The sequence below is a fragment of the Plecotus auritus genome, assembly GCF_963455305.1.
Source record: "Plecotus auritus genome assembly, chromosome: 8".
NCBI lineage: Eukaryota > Metazoa > Chordata > Mammalia > Chiroptera > Vespertilionidae > Plecotus > Plecotus auritus.
The window spans coordinates 32,250,083-32,271,372 of record NC_137782.1 but is presented as its reverse complement, the minus strand read 5'-3'; the positions used below and the strand labels follow the sequence as shown (position 1 = coordinate 32,271,372).

The 21,290-nt window shown below is 42.0% G+C and overlaps 1 protein-coding gene across 1 annotated transcript in view; it reads right to left on the bottom strand.

Moving 5' to 3' along the window:
• Positions 1-20,970, bottom strand: part of AFG3L2 (AFG3 like matrix AAA peptidase subunit 2) — a 43,302-nt gene extending 22,332 nt beyond the window's left edge. Inside the window, exons 1-9 of the mRNA XM_080686828.1 lie at positions 20,599-20,970; positions 16,414-16,513; positions 15,951-16,028; positions 11,392-11,498; positions 11,083-11,235; positions 10,317-10,391; positions 5,897-6,021; positions 3,342-3,615; positions 1,984-2,121 (exon numbers count right to left, since the gene is read on the bottom strand). Coding sequence (XP_080542954.1) covers positions 1,984-2,121; positions 3,342-3,615; positions 5,897-6,021; positions 10,317-10,391; positions 11,083-11,235; positions 11,392-11,498; positions 15,951-16,028; positions 16,414-16,513; positions 20,599-20,715 — 1,167 coding nt within the window. The 5' untranslated portion in view covers positions 20,716-20,970. The remainder of the gene's footprint in view (positions 1-1,983; positions 2,122-3,341; positions 3,616-5,896; positions 6,022-10,316; positions 10,392-11,082; positions 11,236-11,391; positions 11,499-15,950; positions 16,029-16,413; positions 16,514-20,598) is intronic.
• Positions 20,971-21,290: the final 320 nt, after the last annotated feature.

The window sequence follows — 21,290 nt, the reverse complement described above, 5'->3', positions numbered from 1 at the left end:
CCACCCTCCTGATGACCCGGCCCACCCAGATACTCAAGCACCTACCACAACCAATTCTTCACCTACTTCTTAGCTCTCCATCCCATTGGGCCCACTGCTTCCCTTCCACAGCTCCTCTCTAATCTTTAATTCCCTCCTTGCCCATATTAGATTACATATAAATACTAAACTCCCCCATGCTCCCCTATTCTACTAAGACTTATCTGCCTTACAAAACCCATATGAATCCACCAACTCCACTTATCATACATAGTTCATCTAATCTAAAATGCCAATAATGGTAAGACCCGTCATTACTCTGCTTACCACTGAGAACAGAAAAAAATGCTGCCCACTGATAACACAATACTTTATTATTGATTGCAAGTTGTATCCCAATGATTAGAAAAGTAATTATGATAGCACTGAGCATTTCTATTTGCTTTAAAAAAAGTCAACATTTTAGACACTGGTAAAATACACAAGAGTAAAAATTTAAGTGTTTCTTTAAAAATTAATCTACATTCACATTTCCTTATTTCAAAACTTACTACAAAGCAAAGTAATCAAGACAGTGTGGTACTGGCATAAAGACAGCCATATAGGTCAACAAGGTAGAATTGAGAGTCCAGAAATAAACCCAGGAATCTATGGTCAAGGATGCCAAGACCATTCAAAGGGGGAAAGAACAGTCTTTTCAACACATGGTGCTGGGAAAACTGTATATAGAAATGCATAATTAAGTTCGACCTTTTTATCACATCATATTAACTCAAAATGGATCATATTGATTTGAAATAGATCATATATCTAAATTAAACCATTAAAACTATAAAACCCTTAGAAGAAAACATAGGAAAAATATTTACAATCTTGATTTGGCAATAGATTCTTAGTTGACACTAAAAGCACAAGCAACGAAAGAAAAAACCCCCAGATATATTGGACTTCATCAAAATTTAAAACTTTGGTGCTTCACTCTCAAGAAAGTGAAAAGACAACACACAGAAAAAAAGAAAATATTTGGCCCTAGACGGTTTGGCTTAGTGGATAGAGCACTGGCCTGAGGACTGAAGGGTCCCGGGTTTGATTCCAGTTAAGGGCATATGCCTGGGTTGCTGGCTCAATTCCCAGTGTGGGGTGTGCAGGAGGCAGCTGATAATGATTCTCTCATCACTGATGTTTCTATCTCTCTCTCCCTCTCACTTCCACTCTGAAATCAATAAAAATATATATTTAAAAGAAAATATTTGCAAATCATGTATCTGACTAGGCAGTTAGTATCCATAATATATAAAGAACTGTTACAACTCAACAAAAAGAGAACCCAATGGCCCTAACTGGTTTGGCTCAGTGGCAGGCGTCCTCAAACTACGGCCCGCGGGCCACATGCGGCCCACCAAGGACATTTATCCGGCCTACCAGGTGCCGCTGCCTGTCCTGCTTAGCAGCCGACTCGTCCCGGGCCCGCAGTACGCATAGGAATTTGTTCATAGTTTTTTTTTTAAACTATAGTCCGGCCCTCCAGCGGTCTGAGGGACAGTGAACTGGCCCCCTGTTTAAAAAGTTTGAGGACCCCCTGGGAGCATCAGCCTGCGGACTGAAGGGTCCCAGGTTCGATTCCAGTCAAGGGCATGTACCTTGGTTGCTGGCACATCCCCAGTAGGGGGTGTGCAGGAGGCAGCTGATTGATGTTTCTAACTCTCTATCCCTCTCCCTTTTTCTCTATAAAAAAATCAATAAAAATATATTTAAAAAAAAAAAAAGAGAGAGAGAACCCAATGAAGAGACTGCAATCATGGTCAGAGTGAGGGAAGGTGGGGTGAAGTCACAGGCCTTGCTGAGGCTTTTCCCTGGAAGAGTGTGCAAGGCACTGACTGCGGAGGGGTCACTCCACAGGACTCCAGGCAAAGGGCCATCTTTACCAAATCCCCACTTCAGGGGAAGAAAGGAGGAGAAGGAGGAGGAGGAAGTTGCACCATCAGAATAAAACAAAAGACTTACTCTAGCTGGACCCACACCAACAAACATCTCTAAAAACTCGGATCCACTAACGGTGATGAAAGGGACATTGGCTTCTCCGGCTGTGGCCTTAGCCAGCAGTGTTTTCCCGGTGCCTGGAGGACCAGTAAGAATGGCACCCTTCAGATATAAAAAAGAGAAAGTATATTTAACTAGAATTTCAGAAAAGTTAATTCCACATCTATAGATAATTCCTAGGTAAAATTATTTAAAATTTTAGTGATATACACTAAATATTTCTTAAACATTTGAAGGTAGAATATTAGTAAGAAGAGGAAGAAAAGGATTATTAGACTACATTACTTTTAAAAATTTGATCAGAATGTGAAACCTTAGATATTTCCCTTATTTTATAAGATGTTTAGTGTTGCTTTTTAGACTTTCTAACAGTACATAAAGGATGACTTAAGCTAGGAAACTACTAATAAACCAACTAAGGTTTACTTAAATAATTTAAGGAGACACAAACATTACACTCCCAATTTACATTCTACTTATTTTATTCCCTTCAAAATTTCACAAATGAAATAAAAATTTACTGACCAATGGTGAACTAAAAAAGAAAAAAATGTTTAATTAAACACTATAATTATTTAAGTTGTGAAGATGACTAAGTACAATGTATATAGGTAATTAAGTTAATAGCAAATTATAAAATTACAAAAATGGCTTTTTATCCATATAGGTAGGATATAAAATCAAGGAAACAATGATTCCCTTTTTTAAAGGTTTCCTTTAAAGTAAAATGTTATTAATGGATCTTTACAAGAACTAGTTAAAATTTTCTGATTCATTTACTTAATGACTGAGGCTGGCCCTGGGAGTATAAAGACTGCAAGGCCAGCTGATCACCAGCTGTGGTCACAAGGAGTCTGGTAAGAAGAGGGAAGGCAAGAATTCGTGCTGTCTGGCTCTTGTCCACTGAGTCCTGTGCCATGGATCTCAGAGCCAAGCCCAGGAAGAGGATCTATTCAGACCTGCTGAAGGAAGGGCAACTGGGTGGCAGCAGGGAAGGATATGCTCAGGGCACTACAGCTGCTAAGAAATGGGGTATCTAAAGCAGGCTGGAGGGAAAAGGAAGGCAACTCAAGGAAAGCTTCCAAGAGCAGAAAATACAAATCTTTTGGAATATACATGCAAGAACACACATTCTCACAGACCAAACAACCCAAAAAAGACCCTCGAGTTAAGCAGAGACTAGTAAGTTAAGAGAAAGGAGGAAAACAGCTTCTTTATAATGAGTAATCAAACTTCATAAAATTATAACTTCAGAGATCAAGAAATAATTCAAGATTTTGGGGTTAATGAGTTGGAAATAACCTTCTGAAAGTTTACTTTACCTTTGGGATTTTTGCTCCTAGGTCTTGATACTGCTTTGGGTTTTTCAAGAAATTTACAAATTCCATTATCTCTAGCTTGGCCTCCTCACAGCCAGCCACATCTTTGAACTTCACATCTATCTCATCCTTTAAGACCTTGGCAGTGGTTTCTCCAACACTGAAGAGTCCACCCATACCACGGCCTGTTCGACCAATACCAGCAGGCCCCCTTCGTATGGTGTACAGTAAGAAAGCGATGATGAGCACTGTAGGCAACATGCTCAGGAGGAAGGAACTAAAAAGGGAACCATACACAAGAACAACATACTTTTAAGACTGTTAATCACTAGCTTTTTTAATGTTTTGCAAGATATACTTTTTTGTTGTTGTTAATCCTCACCTAAGGATATCTTTTTCCACTGATTTTTAGAGAGAGTGAAGGGAGAGGGAGAGAGAAACATCGATGTGAGAGACACAATGAATGATTGCCTCCCTCATGTGCCCTGACTGAGACCAGAATCGAACCTGCAAGCCAGGTACGTCTCCTTGACCAAGAATCGAACCCATGACCCTTCAGTGTGTGGGCCAACGCTCTAACCCAGCCGTGGGCAAACTACGGCCCGCGGGCCGGATCCGGCTGTTCTATCCGGTTCTCTTGCTCTCCCCTCCGCTCCTTTACTTTGAATTTATATTAGTTCACACAAACACTCCATCCATGCTTTTGTTCCAGCCCTCCGGTCCAGTTTAAGAACCCATTGTGGCCCTCGAGTCAAAAAGTTTGCCCACCCTTGTCCAGGGCAGCATTTACATATTGAAATTCATACCATTTTATTATGAATTACTTTCTTTTTCTTTCTCCTTCGTATTACAGTTCTTATACTGATTTCTTTTCCAAATTGTGCATGTACTTAATGATTGTAAAGGGGATATTATGAAATCTTGAAGGAATGGCATCAAAATGCTAATAGTATTTATCTCTGGGTGTTGAGGTTATAAATGCTTTTTATTTTCTTTGTACTTTCTTAGTTTTCAACAGAGAACACATACTGCCTGCTTAACAGACTTTATGTTGAACTCTCAGATATGGATATAAGATTTTTAGTCCCACTATTTATGCAGTAGCATTAATTACTGTGCTGCTTGTGCTGTATCAGTGATGATGTACGCTGCACAGCCACTCTGCCCAGATTGTGCGGTTTGAGAGATTCACAGGAGAGCTGGTTAGCCCTCCAAACCTCGTGTCTGCTCTGGGGGGGATGTGCTCAGAAATGACTTAAAGCATGGGGATGCCTTTTGTCTATTTGTCTTAGGTCAGTGGTCGGCAAACTGCGACTCACAAGCCGCAGTTCGCCACTCTGTTGACTAATGAGTTTGCCGACCACTGTCTTAGGTCAAAAACCAGTATTTACTTCTTAATTTTTCATCCTTTACAATATGTTAAATGCTCCTACAGCAGGCAACAAGAACCATGAAAAATTTACATTTGGTTTATTTCTGGAGGACACGACAGCACTGACAATAAAAATATAAAGAATGGTGCAATAATACTTTTGTAATGTTTCAACACCAGCCAATAAAGTTAAATAATTATACTATAGCCTGTGAAGCCATTTCAATAGCTCTATAGGTCTAAATACTGCAGGTAGATTGTAGGTTTACATAAACCAGGATTCAAGAAAGCCCCTAATGAGCAACCTATCAGCTCAACTAACACACCAACTCTCCATTTTTCTGCTCTTTCATATACAAAAAAATGAACATTTATTTCTATTTTCACTTTCAAATTCGTAACTCTAGAGCAAGGTATACCTTCAGTATTTAATGCAAATGGAGTAACTGCCAGGTGATCTATCTGGCTGTACCCTGATGACCCCTCAAAGGCAATATAATTCCTAAATAAACTTAAAGAAGTGACTTTTGAAATCACTTCTTGAAAGACTCAGACTTCTAAGTGGCTTTGTTAAAGACAAGTAACCCCTAAGGCAGTGGTCGGCAAACTCATTAGTCAACAGAGCCAAATATCAACAGTACAACGATTGAAATTTCTTTTGAGAGCCAAATTTTTTAAACTTAAACTTCTTCTAATGCCACTTCTTCAAAATAGACTCGCCCAGGCCGTGGTATTTTGTGGAAGGGCCACACTCAAGGGACCAAAGAGCTGCATGTGGCTCGCGAGCCGCAGTTTGCCAACCACGGCCCTAAGGGAAGCAGCAGCTTTGACACTGATTACTTTAAAATCTTGGAAAACTATGGAATATAAAAGTGAATGTAGTTAAAAGGTAGGAATGCCACTCTTTAACACAACATAGCTCTTTATGCTAAAATCCTACTAAAAGTGCAATGGTTATGAATACCCCAAACCACTACTTAATCATTATAAATGTGTAGAAAATCAATCAGTTACTAGCAAAAACTAGTAAATTACCAATGGTTTTAAAAAAAATCTGGCCAAACTGAAAAAGGCCTATTTGACAATGTAATGTGTAACCGGCCACTTGGTGACAGAACATACAGTGAATCATGTAGAGCATGGTGAACAGTCTTCAACATGTTTATGTATTTTCACTGCTTCTTACCCATCACTTTCAGCAATATAGACAACAGGTACCCGATGCTCCCCTTCTATGCCCAATTCCTGCTGTAAAGTTTCCAGATTCCGTTCAAAGGTGTCCACACTGCCAATATTAAACCAGACGTATTGCTATAAAAACAGAAAAACAAAATATCCTAAGAATGAAGGGGAAATAAGAGTTTAATTCATTAAAGGGTTCAGCTTTTAAAGAATATTTCAAGAAATACTAAAAGTTTACGAATTAAAAACCCAACAATAATAAAAGACTGGTTTTAATGACACAGTGATTAAGTTTCACTCCGTAAGAACACCTGGCAATCCTTGGCAAATAAGCATTTCTTAAGCAATATTCCACAGTGGTTCTAAAAGTATAAACTCAAAAGAATAAAAAAATCTATTTGAAAACACAACGCTTTTTTATCTTTTCATAAATAAATATGCTTCATTTTACCTCTTCTCCACTTTGCAGTTACTTCTCAGCTACCTATTCCCAAACTACTAGTAAAAGCTAATGTGACACAGTAATAACAACCAAAGTTTATTACGCACTTAAACGTCAGCATTGTTCTAAGCCCTTTAGATACATTAACTCATTCAACCTTCAGAGCCACTCGAAGAAGTAAGTACTATCACCAGGGGTGATAATCAAATCTGCACATTAGGAAGGGACCCTCACAGTTACCTGCCCTCGGGAGGAACACCTGAAGGGCCCGAGGCAATGGCTATTTTACCCCCAGCACAGAAGAATTACATACAGTGCTATGTCAGCCCTGACTATTACTGTCCCCGTTTAATAGATGAGAAAACCATAGGGGTGACTTCACTTTCCCATGATTACACACATCTAGTAATAAGAGGCTGAATCTGAATCCAAGCAGTCTGACTCCAGAGTCAATGATTATAAACAGCACATCATACTACCTCTCTTATACTACAAAAACAGTAATCATAAGCCCTAGCCATTTGGCTCAGTTGATAGAGCGTCAGCCTGTGGACTGAAGGGTCCCAGGTTCAATTCCAGTCAAGGGCACGTACCTCAGTTGCAGCTCGATCCCAGGCCCCAGTGGGAGCTCATGTGGGAGGCAACCAATCGATATGTCTCTCTCACATCAATTTTCTTTCTTTTTCTCTGTCTCTCCCCCTCCCTTCCACTCTCTCTAAAAATAAATGGAAAAATATCCTTGGGTGAGGATTACAACAAAAACAACAATAAACATTAATCATAACAACTCACATTTATGGAGTTTTACTATAAAGCAGACCCTGTTCCAGCACTCTGCAAGTATTAGCCACATTTCACAGCACAAAAAAGACCTTGTTCATCCTTGTATATGCAATTGCTTTTCAAAATATTTTTTACATCAGCCGAAACCGGTTTGGCTCAGTGGATAGAGCGTCAGCCTGTGGACTGAAAGGTCCCAGGTTCGATTCCGGTCAAAGGCATGTACCTTGGTTGCAGGCACGTCCCCAGTAGGGGGTGTGCAGGAGGCAGCTGATCGATGTTTCTCTCTCATCGATGTTTCTAACTCTCTATCCCTCTCCCTTCCTCTCTGTAAAAAATCAATAAAATATATTTTTTTTAAAAAAAATATTTTTTACATCAAAACAATGTCTGTGACATAAAACTGAGACAATTTAGGCCTGGCCGATTTGGCTCAGCGGATGGAGCGTTGGCCTGCAGACTGAAGGGTCCCGAGTTCAATTCCGGTCAAGGGCACATGCCCGGGTTGCAGGCTTGGTCCCCATTGGGGGACATGCAGGACACAGCCGATCAGTGATTCTCTCTCATCACTGATGTTTCTGACTCTCTCTCCCTCTCCCTTCCTCTCTGAAATTAATAAAAATATATTTAAAACAAACAAAAAACCTGAAGATAATTCAGAAGTGTACACGAAAGAGAGTAACATTTCATCCCATATTCCTCCCACCAACCAGTATTTCTGAGTGGGAAATATCACTGGTATCTCTCTCCACATATCAGAAAAACAAAGATGGAGAGTAAGTTCACTGACAAGTCCAAAATTCCTGTGGTTACAAGCCTCAAAACATGACAATAATAGATTAACCACATGTGATCGACAATTCCAAATTAGAATCTACTATCAACTGGGCAATATGCTAAATGCACGACTCACATCAGAGAATCAGGGAGGACCAAGACCAGCAAAGCAGCATGGAGATTGTGGGGACAAAGTCTGGATAGACCCTCTGGGGATGGGTCCCAGTGCTCCAGATGATTCTTACGCACCCTGGAGTTTGAAAACCACCACTTTCACAATTCTCATTTAAACACTAAGCCCTAAAACAATATTACTGTTGTTCCCATTTTAAAGATGAAGACACTGAGGTGTGAGGAATTAGGCCGTACAGCTAATAAAGAGTAGAGTTAATGTCAAGCCAAATCTGTCAGACTCCAAAGCCTGTGTTGTATTTATACAGAGCAGTAATTAATGTTGCTACTCCATAAGCAGGACACTAAAAATCTTATATCCATTTCTGAAAGCTCAATATAAGTCTGTCAAGTGGACAATACATGTTCTCCATTGAAAACTAAGAAAATAAAAAGCATCTATAACCTCAACACCCAGAGATAAACACTATTAGCATTTGATGCCATTTCTTTAAGACTTCATAATACCCCCTTTTACAATCTTAAGTACATGCACAATTTTGAAAAGACAGTAAAATAAAACCTTAACTGCAATATGAAGGAGAAAGTAATTCATAATAAAATGGTATGACTTTCACAAGTCAATGCTTGTGCCTGCCAATACTAACTGTGACCCTTGCCCTCTGGGAAGAACACTGCCCACTGAGAGCCCCACTGCAGCAGAGGGATTAATGCTCCAGGGAAGTGAGGAGCCCTAATGGGAACCAGGGCCTAAGGTAGACATTTATCTATGGCTAATTTTTGCTCCGCAAACAATGATTTGGAGAATATCCTTATACAGACATCTTCAGATGCATCTTTAATGATTTCCCTAGGATTACTACTACAGCAAAATTACTGGGTGTGTGCATACTTTCAAAACTGCTGACATGTACACTGCCAAACTGTGCTCTTGAAAGGAGTGCCAATTTAATTCCCAACACTAAAAGTCTGAAGAACAGTTCACAGGAAAACAAAAAAGCAGCATGGTTATTAATGAACATTCCACCATAAGGTGAAAAGAATGGGGGGGAAATTAAATCCAATAGCCCAGGCCAGTGTGGCTCAGTTGGTTGGAGCATCGTCCCGTACACTGAAAGGTGGTGGGTTTGATTCCTGGTCAGGGCAAGGAACCTGGTTGTACGTTTGATCCCCAATTGGTGCACATTCGGGAGGCAACCATCAATGTTTCTCTCTCTCTTCCTTCCTCTCTCTAAAATAAATAAAAATTTTAAAAAATTAAGACAAATTGCCCTAACCAGTTTGGCTCAATGGATAGAGCGTTGGCCTGTCGACTGAAGGGTCCCAGGTTCGATTCCGGTCAAGGGCATGTACCTAGGTTGCGGGCACATGCCCAGTACGGGGTGTTCAAGAGGCAGCTGATCGATGTTTCTCTCTCATCGATGTTTCTAACTCTCTATCCCTCTCCCTTCCTCTCTGTAAAAAAAAAATCAATAAAATATATTTTAAAAAATTAAGACAAATAAAATAACTTTCCTAAAAATGACAAATACCAGTCATATGACTTCACAGATATTCTTATATTTATTAATGCTTATCAGAGAGATGGTCACCATCAGCTCTAGTTTCCCTTAAAATATTGCCCCATCCAGGCAGGATGACTAGGAAATGGTTAAACAAAATCATCCTATCAGAGAAGGGAAGCAGCCTGGAGCGAGGCCTGGCACTCGGGGAGGGTGGTAACACTGTAAGACTGAAGGACTAGGGAGGGGCAGGAGGGAGGGGTCAGGCCCAGAGGAGGCCTGGGATTCACCTGGGAACCTTTCCTCCCCCCAAAACCTCCTAAGTCAGTCTAGGGTCTCTGGAATAGAGTTCAAATCGCTGGACAGGAAATCAAAATTATTTTAAAAACAAGAAATGAAAATATAATAAAATGGTTGGGAGAGATATGAGCAGAATGCTTCTTAGACTGATTTTTTAAAAAGCTGTCTCAAGGCAATTCAGATTTTAACATATTTTTCCTCAACAAACAATTGTTTTCTCAATCTTGAAAACATTGGAATACTACTAAAAAGTGGGATTTCACTCACTGTTTCCTAAATGTACGGACAAAATGATTACTAAAACCAAAACAATCCTCAGATCACAATTACGTAGGCAACACACACATTCTCACCTAAGGTGGTGAAGATTACAACTGCTGCACTGCCCAATGCTGGCATGTCCAGTGTATGTGAGGGAATGTTTGCTTTTCAGCTTTAAATCTGAAAAGTTAATTTACAGCTAATGCACATCAATTAATAAAATCATTTACCCCATCAACAGGAGTTTTTCCTGGTGTAAAAGTCACTCGAACAAAACGCTTGTTGACGACTTCCAGTCTGTCTACCTGGAATTTTAAAAAGTTAAATATTCAAACATAAGTGTACAGAAAAGACCTGAGATATTCTTTTAAGCTCATTTAAAATGCATATGATATTTCAGGCATACAAAGAATAATGATAAATAACAAGGATGCCCCATTTCTCCCTTTTGGCGAGAAATAAAACATCACACATTCCTGAAGCCACCAGTCTCGCCCTCTCCTGCAGAGGTGGCCACTCTTTGCATTACATGCTAACCATCCCAAAGCACATGTACGATGCACAAAAGTAACCCTAAACAGCCCTAACTGGTTTGGCTCAGTGGATAGAGCGTCGGCTCCCAGGTTCAATTCCGGTCAAGGGCATGTACCTTGGTTGCGGGCGCATCCCCAGTAGGGGGTGTGCAGGAGGCAGCTGATCGATGTTTCTCTCTCATTGATGTTTCTAATTCTCTATCCCTCTCCCTTCCTCTCTGTAAAAAAATCAATAAAATATATATATATTTAAAAAGGATTTTGTAGCAAATTTGGGGATTGCTGGGTCAAAACAAACAGGATTTTTGGTTGCAGTACTTTTCAGCATTAAAAAAATCCAATATGAAAATAGTAACTCTTCGATGGACAAGCTTGGCTAACTTGTTGACTGTCACTTTATTGACCTAACCCACTGATTTTACCTTTTTAACCACAGTAGCCACCAATCCCATAAAATACTTACTACTCCTTTGGAAAGATAGTTATTGACAAAGTCCTTCCATGTGATTTCTCTTCCAGAGCTCTTGAACAAGAAGTAAAACATGACTCCACCCCAAAACAGAGCAGTCCAGAGAAAGTACATCCTGAATTCCCTGTCATCCCATGGAAAGTCACCCTGGGCAAAAAAAGAGACTGTTTCTGTGAAGAATGAAATGTCACAATACGACCTATGTTATGTTAGACACAAATCTCTCCCAATGCCATTAACGCCTCCTAACTTTCCTGGGGCCAACCCAGGTCCTCAAAATTAACAAACAACTTAGAATCAAACCTTCTGAAATCTGGACCACCAATGAGAATCCTCTTTCTTGCCACCTCGTTTTCCACCGCCACCAACTCCTCCTCCAGAAGGTCGTGGGGTAGCAGCTGGCTTTGATTCTGTTCATAAACAAAGAGCATATACAGCAGCATAGCAGGTTTTTATATCTCTCAACAATGTTTCCGTTAATAGTTAATAAAAGATATATTACAAAACACATTATGGCAATTGATCAGTTACTAAATAAAGTACTATGAGGAAGGATGAGACTAATACAAAGAGAAAACATTTGCCCTAACTGGTTGGGCTCAGTGGATAGAGCGTCGGCCTACGGACTGAAGGGTCCCAGGTTCGATTCCGGTCAAGGGCATGTACCTTGGTTGCGGGCACATCCCCAGTCGGGGGTGTGCAGGAGGCAGCTGATCGATGTTTCTCTCTCATTAATGTTTCTAACTCTCTATCCCTCTCTCTTCCTCTCTGTAAAAAATCAATAAAATATATATATATAAAAAAAAGAGTAAACATTCAAGGATACTTGTCAGTGCTTTACGTACATTATCTCATGAAATCTGCAAAATAATCCAATAACCTGGTAATTACACCCATTTTCCAGATGAAGAAATTGTAGCTTAAAACTTGAATTGTCTGTTATAGTGTTAAGTGATAGTAAGTGACAGAGAGGGTGTGAATGCAGGATGAATTCCCACTTGAGGGTAAAAAGGACTCTGCTTTCCCACTCCCATGAAGTGAAAACAGTTAACAGGTTTTTCTGTAGGAAAGACAAGATTCTGAAAAATGGCTCTAAAAACAAAACATGGAGAGAAACCAAGAAGGAGGCATAGGTAAACACCTAAACTGCTGCCTCGCAAAACAATTTCAAAACTACAACTAAAAGACAAAACGTACATCATCCAGAACCACAGGAAGGCAGGCTGAGTGGAAATTCTACAACTAGAAGGAAAGAGAAAAGCACACTGAGACTCACTGGAGCTGCAGAAGTAAAGGCAGAGGTATGGAGGCGCACGCACAGAGAGGGTTGGCAACTGAGTGCGCGGCTGGCTTTCTCAATCGGAGGGAGAAAAAAGCTCCCGACTGCTCTGAACTCCAGTTCCGGGTGAGACTTTGGGGACCCAGACTCATATGGGGAAAAACTGGACTATCTGGCAGCGGGTGAAACTCGAGGACAGCTTTCTCTCAGAGGTGCTTGCAGAGATTACTGCAGGACACTGAGACACAGGGGCCTCTTAGGGCAGGGCTGACAGGAAGCCATTGCTGTGTGCTCTGCCCTGAGATACCACCCCAGGAAGCCATTGTTGTTGGCTCTGCCCTGAGACTCCGCCCCATTCAAGCTGAGTGCAGAGGCTTTTGCATATGAATAGCCTGGTCCTTTGAATTCTAATATTACCTAACAAACTGCAGCTGAGTCAGTGAGACCCAGAACATCCAAAAGAAGGCCCAAGGCCCCACAGCAGCTTGCACTGCTTCAGAGCTGGGCCTCATCTGGGCACCTCCAAAACCCAAACAAAGAAGAGGAATCTGCAGATCTCTCCATAGCTCCTGCTGGGTAGCCTCAGGCAGAGGCTAAATTAGCAGCTCCTTGGAGATCCAAGAGCCAGTGTACCCAGGGGTCAGAGTGGGATCATCCAGATTACAGCTCCTCAGATCCATAAGGGACACACTCTTGTCTCATAAAGGTGTCTCCAGCACAGAAGTTCTCCCAGAGTAGACACAGCTGATCCTCACAGCCAACTGGCTTGGAGCTCAATTCCTCCCAGGGATACCAACAACAATCAAGGCTTAACTACAACAAGACTGTGCTCACAGCCCACAAAGGGGTGCACCAAGAGTGTCCACCTCAAGTAACTGGGGAGGCTGAGTCACTGGGCCCTAGAGGACACCTACCACACAAAGCTACTCTATCAACACAGGGAAGCAACCAAAATGCGGAGACAAAGAAACAGGTCACAAATGAAAGAAATGAAGGAAAGCAAAGGACTGGATATAGAATTCAAAACCACGGTTATAAGGTTTTTCAAGAATTTCCTAAAAAAGGCCAATAAATTTAGTGAAACCCTCGAGGATATGAAAAAGGACCAACTAGAAATTAAGCATACACTGACTGAAATAAAAAATATTATACAGAGATCCAACAGCAGACTAGAGGATCGCAAGGATCAAGTCAAAGATTTGAAATACAAAGAAGCAAAAAACACTCAGCCGGAAAAGAAAAAAGAATCCAAAAATATGAAGATAGTGTAAGGAGCCTCTGGGACAACCTCAAGCGTACCAACATCCAAACTATGGGGGTGCCAGAAGAAGAGAGAGAGCAAGATACTGAAAACCTATTTGAAGAAATAATGACAGAAAACTTCCCCCACCTGAAAGAAATAGACTTACAAGTCCAGGAAGTGCACAGAACCCCAAACAAAAGGAATCCAAAGAGGACCACACCAAGACACATCATGTTACCTATAAGGGAGTACCCATACGGCTGTCAGCTGATTTCTCAACAGACACTATTCAGGCCAGACGGGAGTGGCAAGAAATGTTAAAAGTGATGAATAGCAAGAACCTACAACCAAGATTACTCTACCCAGCAAAGCTATCATTCAGAATTGAAGGGCAGATAAAGAGCTTCACAGATAAGAAAAAGCTAAAGGAGTTCATCACCACCAAACCAGTATCATATAAAATGCTGAAAGGTATTCTTTAAGAAGAGGAAGAAGAAGAAAAAGGTAAAGATAAAAATTATGAACAACTAATACATGTCTATCAACAAGTGAATCTGAAAATCAAGTGAATAAAAAATCTGATGAACATGCCGAAACCGGTTTGGCTCAGTGGATAGAGCGTCGGCCTGCGGACTCAAGGGTCCCAGGTTCGATTCCGGTGAAGGGCATGTGCTGTGGTTGCGGGCACATCCCCAGTGGGGGGTGTGCAGGAGGCAGCTGATCGATGTTTCTCTCTCATCGATGTTTCTAGCTCTCTATCCCTCTCCCTTCCTCTCTGTAGAATATCAATAAAATATATTTAAAAAAAAAAATCTGATGAACAGATTAAACTGGTGAATAGAATAGAATCAGGGGCATAGAAAGGGAGTGGACTGACAAATCTCGAGGGGAAAGGGGTGTGGGGGGTGCGGGAAGAGACTGGACAAAAATCGTACACCTATGGATGAGGACAGTCGGCGGGGGGGGGGGGGCGGGGGGGGTAAGGACAGATGGTGGGGTGGAAACCGGGTGGAGGGGAGCTATGGGGGGGAAAAAGAGGAACAATTGTAATAATCTGAATAATAAAGATTTATTAAAAAAAAAACAACAAAATATAAAAAACCCTACCCACATAAAATTAGTTTGCAAGAATCTGAAATTAGTCACTGTTATGGATTGAATTGTGTCCCTCCTCCCCTAATTCGTATGTTGGAGTCCTAACCCCCAGTGGTCATATTTGGAGATAAGATCTTTACCGAAATAATCAAGTTAAAATGAGGTCCTATGGGTGGGTCCTAATCCAATATAATTGGTGTTTCATAATGCAGACTGGTGCAGCCACTATGTTAAGTAGTATGGAGTGATCCCACTTCTAGGAATGTATCCTAAGAATCCCAAAACACCAATAAGAAAGCATATATGCACCCCTATATTCACAGCAGCATTATTTAGACCTGGAAACCTTTTGACCTGGAAACAGCCCAAGTGCCCATCAGTAGATGAGTGAATAAAAAAGCTGTGGTACATTTACACAATGGAATACTACACAGCAGTAAAAAAGAAGGATCTCTTACCCTGTGAGACAGCCTGGAGGGACCTGGAGAGTATTATGCTAAGCAAAATAAGCCAGTCAGAGAAAGACAAGTATCACATGATCTCACTTATATGTGGAATTTAATGAACAAAACAAACAAACAAACAAAATAGATCCAGAGACACAGAAGCATGGAACAATCTGAAAAATCTCAGAGGGAGTGAGGGGAGATTAACCAAAGAACTTATATGTATATAATGCAGTGAAGGTCTGGAGAGGGAATGGGAGTGGGGTGGAGGAGGTTAATGGGGGAAAAAGGGGGACATCTGTAACACTTTCAACAATAAAGATAAATTTTTTAAAAGAGTGCGGGGGGGGGGGGGGGGATTTGGACACAGACATGAATAAAGAAAAGTCCATGTGAAGACACAGAAAAGACAGCCATCTGAATCCCTGCAGACAATGAAGAACAATTTGAAAAAATGCACTATACCACCGTATGTGTCAAATAACCTGCCTGTATTAGGTTTCTAAGATTTTTCTCAGTGACTTAAATTATGTGTCAAATATATTCATTAAATATGATTGCTATTGATCAGTCAATATCTCTAAGGTGACCTTAAATTAATTCAACTTGAAAAATGACAAGAAAATGTAAAGAGAAAATTAAAGGTAAAATAAGACACCAGGTGTAATGCTGTATGTACTTGTAACCTACTAGTTTCAGAATTGCCTTAAAATAACACTCTTGTTCAGTGAAAACTATCACCAACATCATGTGTTAGAGGAAAATGGTAAGTTCAAACATAAATCTTTTTAAAAGGTACCTTTTTTTTCTCCGGTAACTTCTTTAGGTTCACTAGCTTTTTTTGCATTTTTTCCATTAGGAAAGTATTTTTCAAATCCTGTTAGAAAAGGATAAAAAAATACATATCCTCAAACTAAAAGTCATCAGGTTTGGTGTATGTGTGTTCATTTTTAAAGCAACTGATACATCATTAACAGGCATAAGCTAAAAGTATAACATTTCTTATGTAGGAGTAAATCAGTCAAATACAGTTCACAACCCAGGGGTGTAAAAGGAAGAAGTCTCATTTGCATGCCAATTTCATTATCTTCACATGTGAAGATGACACATTTTCATCACTGCAATCAGACAGGAGGAGGCAGGGGTGAGTTACAGGGGGAGACAACCTGAAACACCACCTATACACCTGTGTAATAAACACCTACTGGGGCACGGCTCTTTAACAAGAAGGTAGAACATTATGGTCACATGGGAGTGTTTACCTTTCGGAGGACGAGAACAGAATCTTTGATAAGCAGCAATTACATCCGTCAAAAGAGAATTTCTGCTGGTCGTTGCTTGAGTTGTAGCATAGCGATAAAGCTGGAACATGATATATGAAAGCATGAATTATACTAAAGAATTTTTTTAAAGAGCTTCATTTCCTAATATCATAAAGTGGATGAAATGTTTCTCCCTTCAACAGGTGGTCACAGACTAGCATAGAAAAACCCTTTCTAGGGTACCTGCTACTCTATCCAGCAATAGACATAAATCACGATCCGGAACACAAGAATACTTCAAAATCACACATAAGTTAGAATTGTAGCCCAACTACAACTCTCTGGCAACACATTCTCTTGGGTATTGTTTACTTAATTTGCAGCATTCAAAAGACAAACTTGGACACAGAAAACCTGCTGCTTCATGTTGAATAATCTGCAGGGTCTATAATACTGAAAGGTCTTTATCTGAAATTACAGAACAATGCTGCTTGTAAACAATTTACCTTAGTTCAAAGATAGTTATAGTCCAACATCACTGATAATACTTATACTAGTAACAGTTGATAAAGATATTTAATATACTGTCATCCCAGTGAGAACCTTTGTTACACATTACAGATACATCTGTTTTAAATAACATTTGTTGCTAAAAAGTTGTGTGTAATTATAGTCGAGGTAAATAAAAGTATAATGTAAACCAACTGAAGAAGCTTCCCATTACATTTTTAGCACAGTTAAAAGCAATCAAAGGTAAGGCATATTGAGGGGATATATCCAAATTTGGGAGTGAAAAAGTTCAAGTAATATTATCCTTTTGCAAAGTAAAAATTCACCACCATTTTTTGGGAGGACAAGCTTTTAAATACAGATGAGAATGTTTAAAGTAAAGTGCATCTATATTAGCATTCCTCGTTGTTAGCCTCCTTTATGGTCTGATGAGAAAAGTAAAGCATCACAAAACCACTTCACGTTCACTAGAGTAGCAATAATCAAAAAGACTGACAAGAACAAGTGTTGGTGAGGATGTGGAGAAAAGTGGAATCCTCATACACTGCTGGTGGGAATGGGAAGTAGTGCAGCCACCTGGAAAAGTTTGGAATTCTCAAAATGTTAAATGTATCTCTGGCCAGGTGGCTCAGCTGATTGGAGCATCGTCCCATTCACCAAAAGGTTATGGGCTTGATTCCTGGTCAGGGCACATACCTAGGTTTCAGGTTCGATGTTTCTCTCTCACATAGATGTTTCTTTCTCTCCCTCTCGCTCTCTCTCTCTTTAAAATCAATGGAAATATATCCTCAGGTGAAGATTAAAAAAAAAAAAAAGTGGTACATTCATATAATGGAATATTATTCAGCCATAAAAAGAAATGAAGTACTAATAAATGCTACCACATAGATAAGCCTTGAAAACATGATGCTTAAGTTCAAGAAACCAGACACAAAAAGTCACATATTATGATTCCATTTATATGAAATGTCCAGAATAGGTAAATCCATAGAGAATGTAAATGAGTAGCTGCCTTGGGCTGGAGGAACGATTGGGGAGAAATAGGGAGTGACTGCTAATGATTACAGGACTTCTTTTTGGGGTGATGAAAATGTTCTGAAATTAAGACAGAACATTTGATGTTATAAATATGCCAAAAATCACACTTTAAGATAATAAAGTTTATGGTATGAGAAAAAATATCAATTAAAGTTATCACTGTCAGCACAGAGGACTTCCTTATATCTCAATATGGATGATGCACAAGGACAATAGTGTTATTCCAAAGAAAGGCCTTTGAGGTAAGATTCCTGACATAAAAACTGCAATATAAAAGGCAGATCCTACCCACTCATTATATCTAAGTCCAATAATCTCTAGAGGCAAAAAGAAAGGAATTACAGCAAAACAAAACAGGGAAATGAATGCAAGAAACTGAAAAAGGGCTAGTACAGGGCAGTACAGAGTAGAAAAGAAATGAAGATAATTCAAGAATGGTGAGGGAGTTTCAAAGAGTAAAAACCATGAATACAGGTGTGGATGAAAAAGAAAAGCTGTAATAAATCTAAAGGAAAGTAACCTTATGGAGTAATCTGATCATTAAATTCCAAACTGGGCAAGTCATGGTAGGCAGCCACACCCCACGCATATAACTTCAAGTAAAAGTTTTATCTTCCTTTAAGCAAGTCCTGTCCTTTGCTTCTGTGCATCTAACACACTTTTGAAATGCCTCTTTTTCAGACCCCTCAGAAGCATAACCACCCTCAAGAGAACTCATAATCTTGTTAACCATCCTGTTATCCAATCCCCACCTTGCCTTCTCCCACCTTCATGTAATCTAGCTTGTGTTCCCTCCTTAATTTTAAATGTATAAAAGAAACTGTAAATTGCCATTCTCCTGAGCATTTGAGATTTTGTTTCTGTCATCAGTTTGGTTCAAATAAGTTCATAAAAATTCTCTAAGGTTTAGATGTGTCTTACCTCCACACAGGTACTGTCAATAGCCCCTTTTAAGTGCAGCGGCTCACTCCAGGGCCTTAACCCACCACACTCCTTTGCCTCTCTATGTGTACCTCCAGGTCAGTGGTCGGCAAACTCAGTCAACTCGTGAGCTGCAGTTTGCCGACCACTGCTCTAGTAAACCAGAACAACGCTGGGTCCTAAGGAACTGACAGCAAGAACCTGTGTCGCTGAAATAGCAGACATCCACTACTTACTACATGCACCTTTACTGGAGACAGACTGAGGCCAGGACAAGAGGACTAAGGAAACTGAGACAGATAACTTGAACAAAGTGGCCAAGCAATTTACAACCAGATACAGAAAGGTCACCTCCCTGGAGATAACATCTAAGCCTCGGTTGTATTTCAAATCCAGGTCCAGAAAAGCAGCAAAACCAGGACCAGCTGAACCGACCCCCGGCCCCAGCACTGACCAATCAGTAGAGACCACACCCTGAAAGAATACACTTGGAAAACTGATGAATATTCTGCTGAAACCCTCCTGAGACGAGACCGGCCCTAAAATTCCCAGTGGCAAGAGAGAAAAGCCTCGAGAAAAAGGACCCAGCCTGTGCTCTCCCTGGGGGAGCATGCCTGAGCCCGCCCCTTCCCTCTCAGAAGAGGCATCCCCACAGGCACGCATCTCCAAAACTCTAAGAACTCCAGGAGACTTGTAACCAGGGCAGCAATGGCGCAGTTCATTCCAGACTAACCCCTGAACCTGGTCCCAAGGCCCCCTTTCCTCTGACTTCCTAGTGAGCTAAAGCCCCTGCCTGTTGCTTCTACTACGCGAAGCCCTTCCTGTTTTACTACGCCCGGCTTTAGCGGACGGACCTTCAAAGTCACCTGGACTCGTGCTGTGACATTTTCCCTACACAAGTCAAGAACCCAGACGCTAGGGCTGGACCTGGGCAGACCTGCTCAAGCCCAGGTCCCCTGCCCCGCACCAAGATGGCCGCCAGTTTGTCAACGTGCAGCCCTGCATCTATCTGCTGGTTATCACCAAGAGAAACAACCTTCTACTGAGGACAGGCAGGCCTCATGGCACCTGAAGAGGGGCATTATCTATAACCACAGTTAATATTTACTGGTGCGTACGATGTGCCAGACACAGAATGCCAGCAACAGCCCCACTCAACAGATGGGAAAGTGGAGGCTCAGAGAGGTTACCGAACTTAACTCCAAAACCTGTGTTTTTATTACATCATGCTCAGGTGCAGACTCTTAAAACGCACACACAACACATGCATCCTCTTTTCCAATGTCATCAAAGGTAAAAACGAAGGCAACCGACGCCGAAGATATGACAGATAAGTTCCTCTTAACCTTTTTAGGTCTCAGTTGCCATATCTGTACAACATGTTCACCCTGAATGAAGTCACAGGACCTTCGAAGATGATCTTTTGAAGTTCCCGGATACAACGATGTGATTCCATCGGAGAAACGTTTTCAAAAATCCAACACGATACTCAGACCAGCACAAGAGTGCTTACGAGAACCACGGGATACACGACCAGGAACGCAGGGCGACCAGGTATCTCGAGGCAGCGCACGCGGCCTCATTCACCAAGGAACTCGCTCCGGACGCCCGGCGGTCCACGAGCGTGCCCAGGGGCCGGTGACCTTGACGCCCAGCTCTCCGGACCCGGAAGCGGACCCGGCTGGGGGCGGAGGGCACAAAGCGCCCGGGACTCACCGTCCGGAGGTAGGCCTGTTTGTTGGGGCCCACGCCGCCGCCAGTAACGAGCAGCGGAGGCAGGCCGCGGGGCCAGCAGCCGCCCCGGCCCCACAGCAGCAGGCAGCGGTGCGCCATGGCTGCCGGCGCAACCCGCACGGGCCGGGGGCGCTGCGCAGGCGCGGCTCTGCGGCCGCGGACGGACAGCGACCGGTGGCTCCGGCCTGCGGGGGACCGGTCGAAACTGATAAGAGCACTGAACAGCGTAGTGGGCCCGCCGCTCTCGGGCAAGCCCACGTTCCCGACGCGCGCTTTTCCCGACCCCGGCGCGCTGACGTCACCGTAAGGCGGGCCCCTGGTCGTGGCCGCTCAGGCCGCTCCGCAACGTCACTCAACCGGAGCTGGAGGTGTGGCCTCAGAAGAAGAGCGTGGAGGGCGCGCGGAGGGCGGTGGGCGGAGCGGAAGGGAGAAGGGAGAACGGGGAGTGGAGGGCGGGGCTGGAGGCGGGGCCTAAGGGGAGGAGCCTGGGAGACGGTGGGCAGTGCCGTGCTGGGGCGGGACCGAAGGGGGCGTGGGGGGGCGGGCCTTAGTTAGAGGGCGGGACCAGCAGAAGCGGCGGGGTGGGAGTAGGGAAGGCTGCTGGGGCCTCAGACCTAGGAGGCAAAGCCACCTTAAACATTTTTGCCGGTCACTCTCTCACTGGTCAAATATTT